General features: G+C 43.8%; 1 protein-coding gene across 2 annotated transcripts in view; it reads right to left on the minus strand.

Annotated features, from left to right (window-relative positions):
* The window catches only part of VPS35L (VPS35 endosomal protein sorting factor like), a 159,195-nt gene that overhangs the window by 47,551 nt on the left and 98,146 nt on the right, over positions 1-13,498 (minus strand). For both annotated transcript variants that reach the window (XM_081089389.1, XM_081089388.1), the window contains exons 15-17: positions 6,392-6,438; positions 5,501-5,612; positions 4,903-5,019 (exon numbers count right to left, since the gene is read on the minus strand). In XM_081089389.1, the coding sequence (XP_080945515.1) occupies positions 4,903-5,019; positions 5,501-5,612; positions 6,392-6,438 (276 nt within the window). The remainder of the gene's footprint in view (positions 1-4,902; positions 5,020-5,500; positions 5,613-6,391; positions 6,439-13,498) is intronic.

Raw genomic sequence — 13,498 nt, forward strand, 5'->3', positions numbered from 1 at the left:
ATTGCTTTACAGCTGGGCCTCATCTGGGCACCTCCAAACCCCAAACAAGGAAGGGGAATCTGCAGTTCTCTTCGTAGCTCCTGCTGGGTAGCCTCAGGAAGAGGCTAAATTAGCACCTCCTTAGAGATCCAAGAGCCAGTGTTCCCAGTGGTCAGAGTGGGACCACACAGATTACAACTCCTCAGATCCATAAGGGACACACTCAGGGGGCAGACTCAGTAAGCACCAAAGCCCCACTGAAGCAAATCTTGCCCCATAAGGGTGTCTTCAGCACATAAGTTCTCCCACTGCAGACACAGCTGATTCTCACAGCCAATTGGCCTGGAGGTCAATTCCTCCCAGTGATACCTACAACAATCAAGGCTTAACTACACAAGACTGTGCACAAAGCCCACAAAGAGGTGCACCAAGAGTGTCCACCTCAGGTAATTGGAGAGGCTGAGCCACTGGGCCCTATAGGACACCTAGCACACAAAGCCACTCAGGGAAGCATAAAAAATGTGGAGACAAAGAAACAGGTCACAAATTACAGAAATGGAGGAAAGCAAACTACTGGATATAGAGTTCAAAACCACACTTATAAGGTTTTTCAAGAATTTTCTAGAAACCGCTGATAAACTTAATGAGACCCTCAAGAAATGTAGTGAGACACTCGAGATATGAAAAAGGACCAACTAGAAAGTAAGCATACACTGACTGAAATAAAGAATATTATACAGACTCCCAACAGCAGACAAGAGGATCCCAAGAATCAAGTCAAAGATTTGAAATACAAAGAAACAAAAAATACCCAACTGGAAAAGAAAAAAGAATCCAAAAATATGAAGATAGTGTAAGGAGCCTCTGGGACAACTTCAAGCGAACCAACATCCAAATTATAGGGGTGCCAGAAGAAGAGAGAGGGCAAGATATTGAAAACCTATTTGAAGAAATAATGACAGAAAACTTCCCCTACCTGGTCAAAGAAATAGACTTACAAGTCCTGGAAGCGCAGAGAACCCCAAACAAAAGGAACCCAAAGAGGACCACACCAAGACACATCATAATTAAAATTCCAAGAGCAAAAGACAAAGAGAGAATCTTAAGAGCAGCAAGAGAAAAACAGTCAGTTACCTACAAGGGAGTACCCATTTGACTGTCAGCTGATTTCTCAACAGAAACTATGTAGGCCAGAAGGGAGTGGCAAGAAATATTCAAAGTGATGAATGCCAAGAACCTACAACCAAGATTACTTTATCCAGCAAAGCTATCATTCAGAATTGAAGGTCAGATAAAGAGCTTCACAGATAACAAAAAGCTAAAGGAGTTCATCACCACCAAACCAGTATTATATGAAATGCTGAAAGGTATTCTTTAAGAAGAGGAAGAAGAAAAAGGTAAAGATTTAAAGAACAGCAAATACATATCTATCAAAAAGTGAATCTAAAAATCAAGTGAATAAAAAATCTGATAACAGAGTAATTTGGTGAATATAATAGAACCAGGGGCATGGAAAGGGAGTGGACTGAAAATTCTTGGGGGGAAAAGGGTGTGGTGACGGGGGAAGAGACTGGACAAAAATCGTACACCTATGGATGAGGACAGTGGGAGGGGTAAGGGCAGTGGGGTGGGAACTGGGTGGAAGAGAGCTATGGGGGGGAAAAAGAGGAACAACTGTAATAATCTGAACAATAAAGATTTAATTTAAAAAAATAAACAGGGCACATGCCTGGGTTGCAGCCTCAATCCCCAGTAGAGGGCATGCAGCAGGCAGCCAATCAATGATTCTCTCTCACCATTGATGTTTCTATTCTCCCTTCCTCTCTATAATCAATAAGAATATATTTTAAAATAAATAAATAGATCCAATTACAACAGAAGAGCCCACATAATCCACACAATGGACAACCCTAGAGAACCCAGCTGAGGAGATCTGATACTGCACCACTGGGACACCTACTACATAAGGCCACCCCATGAAAACTAATAGTTATAGGGATGCTCAAGGAACTTGGTGAGAATTATAAGGAACTTAGTGGGAACTTAAAAAACAATAGAAACCATGACCAAGAAACAGTCAGAAATGAAGAACACCATATATGATGTTTTTAGAAGGAATTAAAAGTAAATAGACTAAAGCAAAGTATCAAATCAGTGATTTGAAGACAAAGTTAGATAAAAACACCCAATTAGAGTGCAAAAAGGTAAAAGAATTAAAAAGGAGGAAGGTATTTTAAAGGAACTTTGGGACAACATGAAGCATAACAACTTCCACATCATAGGAGAACCAGAATGAGAAGAATGTGAGCAAGGAACAGAGAACCTGTTTAAAGAAATAATGAGAGAAAACTTACCTAACCTGGTGAAGGGGAAAATTACACAAGTTTGGGAAGCACAGGGAGTCCCAATAAAGATTAGACCAAAGAGATCCAAGACACAGAATTAAAATGAAAAACATTAAATACAGAGAAAGGATCTTAAAGGCAGCAAGAGAGACTCAGAAAGTTGCCTACAAGGGAGTTCCTACATTAGACCATCACCTTATTTCTCAATAGAAACACTTCAGGCCTAAGGGAATTGGAATGAAGTATTCAAAGTAATGCAAGCAAGGTCCTGAATCCACGACTATTCTCTCCAGCAAGGCTACCATTCAAAATTAAAGGCGAAATAAAGACCTCCCGACAGAAAAAGACTAAAGGAGTACACTGTCACCAAAAAAGCATTACAAGAAATGTTACAGGGACTGCTATAAGAAGAAGAAATTCAGAGAGAGGAACATAGGCATAAAGAAAAAAAATGACAATAAATAAGTACCTATCAATATAACCTTAAATGTAAATGGGTTAAATGCTCCAATGAAAAGACAAAGGGTAGCTGAATGAATAAGAAAACATGATCCATATATATATATACTGTCTACAAGAGACCCACCTCAGAGCAAAAGACTCACACAGACTGAGTGAAGGGATGGAGAAAAATATTCCATGCAAATGAAAAGTAAAAAAAAGCTGGGGTAGCAATATTCATATTTGATCAAATAGACTTCAAAACAAAGCCCTTAGCCTGAGAGGTGTGGCGCAGTTGGCTAAGCATCATCCCATGCAACAGGACATTGCCAGTTCAATTCCCAGTCAAGGGCACATGCCGGAGTTGCAGGCTTGATCCCCTGCGGATATGTGTAGGAGGCAGCTGACTGATGTTTTGCTCTAACATGGATGTTTCTCTAACTCTCTCCCTCTATCTCCCTTGCTCTTTTTCTAAATATCAATAAATTACTCTTTTTAAGAAATATATACATATTTTATATACATATAAAAATATATATACATATATATATTTTATTTCAGAGAAGAAGGGAGAGGGAGAGAGAGATAGAAAGATTAATAATGAGAAAGAATCAGTGATCAGCTGTCTCCTGCACGTCCCCCATTGGGGATCGAGGCTGAAACCTGGGCATGCGCTCTGACTGGCAATTGAACCGTGACCTCCTGGTTCATACATCAACACTCAACCACTGAGTCATGCCAGCTGCGCAATAAACAAAGGCCATATCAAAAGACAAAGAAGGTTGCTACATAATACTAAAGGGATCCATCCAACAAGAAAATATAACCCTTATAAACATACGCACCCAACATAAGAGCACCAAAATATATTTTAAAAAACTCTTTGTGGATTTTAATGGAGAGAGTGACAACAATATAGTCACAGTAGGGGACTTTAACACTACGCCCACATCACTGGATACATCTTCCAGACAAAAAAATCAAAAAGGAAATAATATCCTACTAGGTTGGTATATTCAAACCCAAACTACAGACTGCTTGCTGCATTTTGGCTGCTGTTTTCAAAGTCACAGGTCTTTAAAAGTTTCAAATATTTATAAACTAGAGACCCGGTGCACAAAATTCATGCATGGGCAGGGTGTGTGTCCCTCAGCCCGGCCTGCACCCTCTCCAATCTGGGACCCCTTGGGGATGTCCAACTGCCGGTGATCGGGCCTAATCCGGCAGTCGGGCATCCCTCTCACAAACTGGGACTGCTGGCTTGTAACTGCTCACCTGCCTGCCTAATTGCCCCTAACCGTTTCTGCCTGCCAGCCTGATCACCCCCTAACTGCTCCCCTGCTGGCCTGATTGATGCCTAACTGCTCCCCTGCTGGACCAACCGCCCCCAACTGCCCTCCCCTACTGACCTGGTCAACCCTAACTGCCCACCCCTGCTGGCCTGATCGCCCACAACTGCCCTCCCCTGCTGGCCTGATCGCCCACAACTGCCCTTCCCTGCTGGCCATCTTGTGGTGAACATCTTGTGGCAACCATCTTGTGACGACGTCGCACAACGCCACCTAGGCTTTTATTATATAGGATTTGCTCTTTTAGTGCATCTTGAGGATTCAAGAATAAAACATAATTGGGGTAAAAATACCAGAGAAATACATCTTTAAAGCTGTACGTTCTCCATTGTAGGTTAACAATACAATTAAAAGAAGTCTTCCTTCCTTCCTTCCTTCCTTCCTTCCTTCCTTCCTTCCTTCCTTCCTTCCCTCCTTTCTTTGTTAATCCTCATCTGAGGATATTTTTCCACTGATTTTTAGGGAGAGTGGAAGAGGGAGGGAAAGACAGAGAGAAACATTAATGTGAAAGAAACACAACAACTGGTTGCCTCCTGCACAAGCCCTGCCTGACCAGGGCCTGGGCCGGGGAGGAGCCTGCAACCAAGATACGTGCCCTTGACCAGAATTAAACCTGGGATCCTTTGGTCCACAGGCCAATGCTCTATCCACTGAGCCAAACCAGCTAGGGCAAGAAGTAGATTTCTTAAACAAATGAGGTAAAATTACCTAAAAGATAATTAAAAAAAAAAGTATACTGCATAACTTGGACAAAAAGCAGCTGATCTAAGGTCAGAATGGTCACCCACCTGTGGATTCTTCAATTTAGTAATAACTTTCCAAGCTTCATTGAGAATCTGAAGTCGATCACCCTCAGGAGGATCAGCCAAGGCCAAGTTTAACCCCAGTGAGCGAAAAAGAAGATGCTAAGAAAAACACACAATCATTATGTTACTGGAAATTTTAAATCAGAACAATTTCAGGTTGTCACACTGAGCTCATCATATATCCCATGACCCTTTCTGAATCCTACTACAGACGTCACAAGGTAGATGGAGAAGGGCAAGTAAGGAGCCAGGCTTGTACAGTCTAACTGTGGGCCTGATGTCCTGCTGGATGAGGCTTTTCATAAATACGGAGTAAAGATATATTTTTAGAGACATAAGACCAAAGTATTTTCTAAAAGCTTCACAGTGAGCTAATTCCACAGATTTAGGACTCTCAAGGAGACCGGATGCTCAGCAATTACACGTCTAACAATCCTGATCTCATGGTCCAGCATGTTCTTCAGACAGAGCCTCCCTTCATTTCCTGATGGCCAAGCTGCCCTGACCCCAGACTTTCCCCTCAGAGGTACTGGGGCAACCCTGCTGCCCGTCCTCCATCTGAGCAGAAGCCAGGCTGTACCTTGGGGAAGCCGGCCTCACTGCACTCCTTGATCATGCCGATGAAATCGAGGGATCTGGTGGCGATGAACTCGGCCCGGAAAGCAGACATCACAGAATTCAACAGCAAGGCACTGCAAGACATGCATGCCCAATCACAGAGCCCCCGGAAGAAAGCCACTTTAATTTTAGGGCATATGTTGCCGGAAGGATGACTGACATCCCTTTCTTTAAGGTTTGAAGACAACCACATTAGAGTTAGAAGGCAACCTCCAGCAAGCATGTCAAACTCGTGGCCAGTGGGCCACATGCCTCGAGTTTGACATGCTTACGAGACTACCACAGTGTCTGTGCATGCTGGGAATTTGATCGACATTAAACTGACTGGATGGATGGATGGGGGGGGTGGGTGAGTGGGTGGCTGGAAGGACAGGTAAATAAGCAAGCAATCAAATCCACTGAAACAGAAGTACACTAAGGCGTCAATAGACTGGTGCACTAATAAAACAAAACATTAAGTCACAATATTGATCCATGTTGTAAACATATATCCATTCACATCTCTTATAAAAATCCCTGCCTGGGACCTAGGGACACAGTGATTTAGAGACATCTACCACCAAAAGGAGGGACAGGAATATGAGTTCATCCTGAGCCTACCAATTATCACAGCCCCGGGAGGAAAGGACTATTATTAAACCCATTTTACAGATAAGGAGACACTGTCACAGAGAGGTCAAGTAAGTAACCCAAGCTCACAAAGCTAGGAGAGAGTGGAGTCCGGCATCTGAAGCCTGACCTCCACGCTGTCCTCCCCATCTTGTGGCTCTCTTGCCCACATAAGCATGCCAAGCTCAAAAAAAGCAACCAACTCCATTTCCAACGCACGCCTTATGAATTTTAAAATACTTACTTATTTCCTAGTTTCTTGCATCTCTCCATCATCTCGGTTAGCAGATTCTAAAAAAAAAATTTTTTTAAACAATAAAAATCATCACGTAGGAGAACCTAAAGCAACACTTCTCACAAGAGATTTCCAAAGTAGTACTCTATGTGAGCCTCCTGTCCATTCCCCAGTGCTCCCTGCCCAGCAGGGATGAGGAGCAGGAGAGAAAGTACGCCCTGTGGCATTTCCCGTGGGTGCAAATACAGTCTTTCCAATTACCAACAGTTAGACCTTGGGTCAGTCAGCTGACTTCATTAGGCCTGGGCTTCCTCAGGCAGACAATACAGGTGCTACTGCAGGAGGTGAGGGAGGTATTGAGGGGCATACAGGACTATGACTCCACTGTCCTCCCCGCTCATGTAGTGCCAGTGGATTCTCAGTAAAACAACAAACACAGCCAGTGCTGGGTGCCCACCTGTCACAGCTAGGGGCGTTAGCACCTGTGCTCTCACCACTTGTGACCACTCAGAGGCAAAATCCTATTTTCCCATTTCACAGATGAGAAAGCGAGTGCTGGGACACAGCTAGTTGCGCAGGCTGGAGGTGACTCAGCCATCTTTCATCAAAGGCCATGCTCTTCACCACATTTCCTCTCCACGAATTTTGAAGCATATTTTTTGCCCCAAATGAAAATTAATGCTTTACTCATTGGTGTACTGTCAATAGCTCTAGAGCAGTGGTTCTCAACCTTGGCTGCACATTAGAATCACCTGGGAATCTTTTTAAAATCCTGATTTCTGGGCCTCATCCTCCGGAAATTCTGTTTCTTTGTTACTAATGTTTTGGCCCCACCCCATAACAAAGGATTTTAAAAAGATTCCCAGGTGATTCTAATGTGCAGCCAAGGTTGAGAACCACTGCTCTAGAGCTATCTTAACACATTGCGTACCGCATAGAAATCTCTAAGACATACGCCAGGGACCGCACGTTTTTGGGCAAACTGCACGTTATTTAAATCATCATAATGCACTTTAGGTGTTGTTTTTCAATAATTATAACATTTTTATTTACAAAAACAAACAATTAAAGTTCCTAGTACTTTTTTAATGTATGGTACTGTGTAAAACATTTTCCTCTATGAAGAGGGACCAAACAAAATTTACATAAGTATCTAGATTCGCTCCTTTTTCCATGGGCGTGAAAAACGAGAACACTCGTGAGTGGTCCTTAACAGATGGCGCGCGAAATACGAGAAAACTCCTGAGCGGTACGAAATGTGTTAAGACAATTACATATCTTTAAAAGAGCTCCCGTTTTTAAAAAAAATCCTGGAAGAATTATTCGTCAGGTAGTGATTTGGGAAGGTTTTAAAAATCATCACGTTGGAGAACCTAAAGCAACACTTATCGCCAAGAGATTTCCAGACAAGGTCACCCCAAGGACAAGAGCACTACTGACAGGGGCACCCACCATGCACAGGTGCTGGGCTAAGCACCTCACATACCTTTCCCATTTCCTCTTCACAGCAGCCTTGGGAGGCCCATGTGAACTACCCCCACCTTCACAGCCAAGCTCAGAACGGTCAAGCAACTCTCTAGTTGGTGGTGGAAATGAGACTTATATTTAAGTCTAGCCCCAAAGTCCAAAAATGAAACCAGTCTTCTTCAGTGCAATTGCCACCCTTTCCATGTGTCCCTCTAGGTTGCCAGAATAATTAAGGTAACAGCTGACTGTGGAGGAACTGTTGATATCACCACCCCTAAAACCTTGATTTTATTCATATTTCTGTCTCTCCCAGCAAAAATCAGGCTGGGTCCAATTAGGGAATAAATTATGACACCCCATTTATATGTTGAAGCCCTAGCTCCAAATGTGACGGTGTGTGGAGATCAAGTTTTTAAGGAGGTAACTAATATCAGAAGGTATAAAGGCAGGGTCCTAATCCAATAGAAGAAGAGGAAGGGACCAGGAAGGCACATGAACAGAGAAGACCCTGTGAGGATGCGGTGAGAAGGCAGAGGGCTGTAAGCCAAGGAGAAAAGCCTCACCAGAAACCAACCCTGCTGGGCCCTCGCTACTGGACTTTTAGCCTTCAGAACTGTGAGAAAATAAGTTTCTGTTGTTGAAGACTCCCAGTCTGTACAGCAGCCCACTGTGGTCAAGGGCTGGCTTTGAGCGGAGGTGGAGGCTTTGAGCGGTGATCAGGCCATGAGGCTGGAGCCCTCCTGAGTAGGATTAGTGCCCTTATAAACGTGACCCAAGGAAGCTCCTTTGTCCCCTCTGCCAGGTGGGATGCAGGGACAACCAGGATGTGGACCCTCCTCAGACACTTTCAGCCTCTTGACCATGGATTTCCCAGCCTCCAGAACTGAGAAAACGGCATGTGTTGTGTATAGCCCACTCAACCTGTGCTACTTCGTGACTGCAGACTGAACAGACTAGGCAAACTGATACAGGCCAAACCAGTCACGGTGGTCTCATTCCCCACCAGTGGTAGGTTCCAAGGAAAGATTTCCTTGGTCTTAAACAGAAAACCAAGAAACCGGAGACTCCCATTTCTCTGCCTCTGGATGCAGCCATGTCTGGACATGATGGACAGACCTGGCTGGCCCAAAGCCTGCACCTGCTATTCAAGAGAACGCATGGGTTGTTTTTTTTTTGTAGGGCCAGGTGGGTGTCTGTTCCTTGCAGCAAAAAGCACTTCAGCAGAGGGTAAAATAGGTGATACCACAAATGGCCTCCCTAGCCCACTCGCAGAACATTTACATTTGAAAAGTCATTCTGGAAGCTCAGTATCAAAGTGGTTTTGTGCAAGGCAGAGGAGACAGTGTGTAATTATCAGTGATATCCCAGTCCACACAAACAACTACTCACTGAGCAACATCAATGGGCCAGCCACTATCCTAGGCACTGGGGACAGGGCAGTGACGAAGTCAGTCAGACAGAAACCCTTGGTCTGTGTGGCGTATTCTCTCAAACACATGTGCACGTGGCGCGTGTGCAGCATATGGATAAAATATCTGGCCATTAAGACAAAACAAATGCTTACAGTGTTCTCTTTTTATAAGACATGAACAAATTAAAAATGCATCCAAGAATATAACTTAAAGAAACAAAGGCTCTGTTGTCATAGAGGAATATTCATAAGTGTCCAGGGAGCCAGCTGTTATGGAGCTCAGGCAGGTCTGATAGAGGTTAATTTTTTGGTATCTGAAAGTAACAGGATTGATTATCTTTGGCAAGAATAAGGCATACAACAGTTCAAACCAGACAGATCAAAACAAGCTTGTTGGCTGAATAAAACCATTGAAAAGCTTGCAAATCAGCACCCTAGTCTGCAGACACACAGCAGAGCCAGAAGATTCATTAGGCCCCTACATTTTCTTTATTTACATGTTTAATTTATAAAAATTATAAAAATAAGAAATGCTTATGGTCAAAAGTTCAAACAGTCCTGCTGTGCAACAGGTACAAAGCGAATGCCTGCCTCCCAATTCCTAGTTCCCAAGACTCCCCAGTGTTGACACTGTGGTGTTCACCTTTCTAAACCTTTGTGCCCTGGGAATATGTCGCTTTTGTTGTAAAACCACAAGGTTTGACATTGTTGTTGCTGTTTTACAAATGTGAATCGTCTTACACATATTGGGCTGCAACTTGCCTTTTTTACTCAAGAATCTAGCATGGGCCTTGCTCCTCCCACATTAGTATACACAAATCTATCTCGTTATATTTAACTAGAGGCCAGGTGCATGCAATTCATGCACACGGGGTGGGGCGGGGGGGGGGGGGCGGGGGGGTCCCTCAGCCCGGCCTGCACCCTCTTCAATCAGGGACCCCTCTGGGGATGTCTGAATGCCGGTTTAGGATCCGGCCTAAACCTGCAATCAGACATCCCTCTCACAATCCAGGACCAATGGCTCCTAACCGCTTGCCTGCCTGCCTGCCTGATTGCCCTTAAACGCTTCTGCCTGCCGGCCTGATCACCCCCTAACTGCTCCCCTACAGGCCTGATTGCCCACAACTGCCCTCCCCTGCTGGCCTGATTGCCCACAACTGCCCTCCCCTGCTGGCCTGATTGCCCACAACTGCCCTCCCCTGTCGCGACCCGCCTCCTCCGCGTGAGGCAGCCATCTTGTGATGGCCATCTTGTGACGATGTGGGGGCGTGATGCCACCTAGGCTATTATTAGTATAGATGCCTGAGGAAGCCATAACATAAATATAACACTGCTATTCAAGTTGCCCCTAATGGATGGATTTTTTTTAGTTTTTTATTCTGGACCATTTACAGACTCATAAGAAATTGCAAAAATAGCAGAAAGGTCCTGGGTATTCATTATCCAGCTTTCCCCATAGGCTACATCTCCCATGAATATAGTGTACTATTTAAGCCAGGACACTGACACTGCTGTAATAAGTTAATTAGACTGTTTCACCAGGGTTTTCATGCACTCTTGGGAGGAAGGTGTTGTCTTTGTGACATTTCATTCACATGGATTTGTAGAATCACCATTATATTGCAGATTTTAAGTATTTTTAAAGATTGTTTGCAGATGAGAGTTATATACCCACTTCAAAAGCAGAGGTAAGAGAAGTAAGTCAGGGCAGCACTGCACTTCTACTTTCTACATCAAAACTAACACATAAGCAGTCCAGACTACTCACAAATGTGTGCTCTGCTTTTACTAAATAAATTTCCAAAACCCATGTTTATAAATACTGCTTCATGTAAAAGAGAATTAACAAATATGCACATTACCTTTTTGTTTTTATTTTTCTAACTGAAGCAGAAATGTAATGGGGGGAAAATCAAGAACTAATCTTAACAGCTAATGCCCATTACCCCAATTCAGAGTTAATATAGCTCAGGTCTCAAAAAAATAAATTACTTCAATGTGAATAAAATGAAATTATATACCCTAGGCATTAAAATGAGAAATTTTTAATTTTTCATGTTATTCTCTTTCTCTGGAGATTTTTTTCCTAATTTGAAAGAATGAAAAGAACACACTTGTGGGACATTCAGTGAGGATGGCTAAGCAGGAAGCTCTATACCCAGCTCCTCACACAACCACACAAAATTCCAACTAAATTATATAACAACCATCACTGAGAAGCATCTGAAGACCAGCTGGACAGAACTCCTATGACTAAGGATACACAGAAGAAGCCACAGAGAGATTAGGAGGAAGGGTGGAGCCGTGGGAAGGGCAGAGCCCACAGCCCAGGGAGATGGTTAAGAGTAGGGGTAGCTCAGATAACCTGGGGGGGGGGGGGGCTGTGCCACCGGGCCCCACAGGACACCTTCTACGTAAGGCCACTCTACCAAGACCTGGAGACATAAAAAACCCTATCTAACACAGGGAGGCAGCCAAAATGAGGAGACAAAGAAACACATCTCAAATGAAAGAACAAGACAAAAATCTAGAAAAAGAACAAAATAGAGATAAACAATCTACCACATACAGAGTTCAAACCCTGGTTATAAAGATGCTAATGAACTTTTGGGAAGAACAGATGAACTCGGTGAGAACTTCAGAGATAGAAATCATACAAAAGAAAATGGAAACCATGAAAAAGAACCAGTCAAAAATGAAGATGACAATAACTGAAATGAAGAATGCACTACAGGGAATCAATAACAAATTAAATGAAGCAAAGGATCAAATCAGTGACCTGAAAGATACGACAGTAGAAAACACCCAATTGGAACAGCAAAAAATTAAAATAAAATAAAAACAAACAAGAACAGTTTAAGGGACTTCTTAGACAACATCAAAAATACCAACATTCATATGAGAAGAGGAGAAGAGTACCCAAAGAAGAAGAGTGAGCAAGGGATTGAAAACTTATTTGAAGAAATAATGACTAAAAACTCCTCTAAACCTGGGAAAAGAAATAAACATATATATCTAGGAAGCACAGAGTCCCAAAGATGAATCCAAAGAGGCCCAGAACAAAATACAGCATAATTAAAATGCCAAAGGTAAAAGACAAAGAGAGAATCTTTAAAGAGGCAAGAGAAAAGCAGTTAGTTACCTACAAGGCAGCTACCATGAGACTGTCAACAGAAACCTTGCAGGCCAGAAGAGAATGGCAAGAAATACTCAAAGTAATGAGAAGCACAGACCTATAATCAAGACTACTCTACCCGGCAAAGCTATCATTTAGAATTGAAGGACAAGAAAAAGCTAATACAGTTCACCACTAATCCAGAATTGTAAGATATGTTAAAAGCATTTCTTTAAGTAGAAAAGAATAGATAAAGAAAACTAAGATGGCGGCATAGATAAACACCGGGAAATTGCTGCCTCCCACAACAACTTCAAAAAAAACAACATAAAGACAAAACGGACATCATCCAGAACCACAGGAAGGCTGGCTGAGTGGAAATTCTACTACTAGAAGGAAAGAAAAGCACGCTGAGAGCCAGAGGGGCTGCGGAAGTAAAGTGCAGAGGTACAGAGGCTCGCGCGTGCGGAAAGGGGCTGGCACCTGAAGACGCGCTGTCTTTTTGAATCGGGAGGGAGTCACAAGCTCCCGACTGCTCTGAACTCCGGTTCCGGGAAGTCTCTGGGGACCCAGGACTCATACGGGGAGAAACTGGACTGTCTGTAAGCGGGCAGAACTCGGAACTTGAGGTCGGCTTTCCCTCAGAGGTGCTTGCAGCGATTACTGGGACACTCAGACGCAGGGCCCCTTAGGGCAGGGCTGAGAATCCGCCATAACGACTTGCTCCGCCCTTTGATTCCCTGAGACCCCGCCCCACCCAGGCTGCAGCAGAGGCTTTTGCATATGAATGCCCCGGCCCTTTGCAACCTGAAAATTACCTAACTGCAGCTGGGCCAGACAGACCCAGAACTTCCAAGAGAAGGCCCAAGGCCCCACAGCGGCATGCATTGCTTCACAGCTGGGCCTCATCAGGGTATCTCCAAACTCCAAAAAAGGAAGGGGAATCTGCAGTTCTCTTCGTAGCTCCTGCTGTGTAACCTCAGGCAGAGGCTAGATTAGCACCTCCTTAGGTCCAAGAGCCAGTGTACCCAGTGGTCAGAGGGGGACCATCCAGATTACAACTCCTCAGATCCATAAGGGACACACTCAGGGTGCAGACTCAGTGAGCACCAAAACCCCACTG

Source organism: Myotis nattereri (genome assembly GCF_964212035.1).
Source record: "Myotis nattereri genome assembly, chromosome: 4".
Classification (NCBI taxonomy): Eukaryota; Metazoa; Chordata; class Mammalia; order Chiroptera; family Vespertilionidae; genus Myotis; species Myotis nattereri.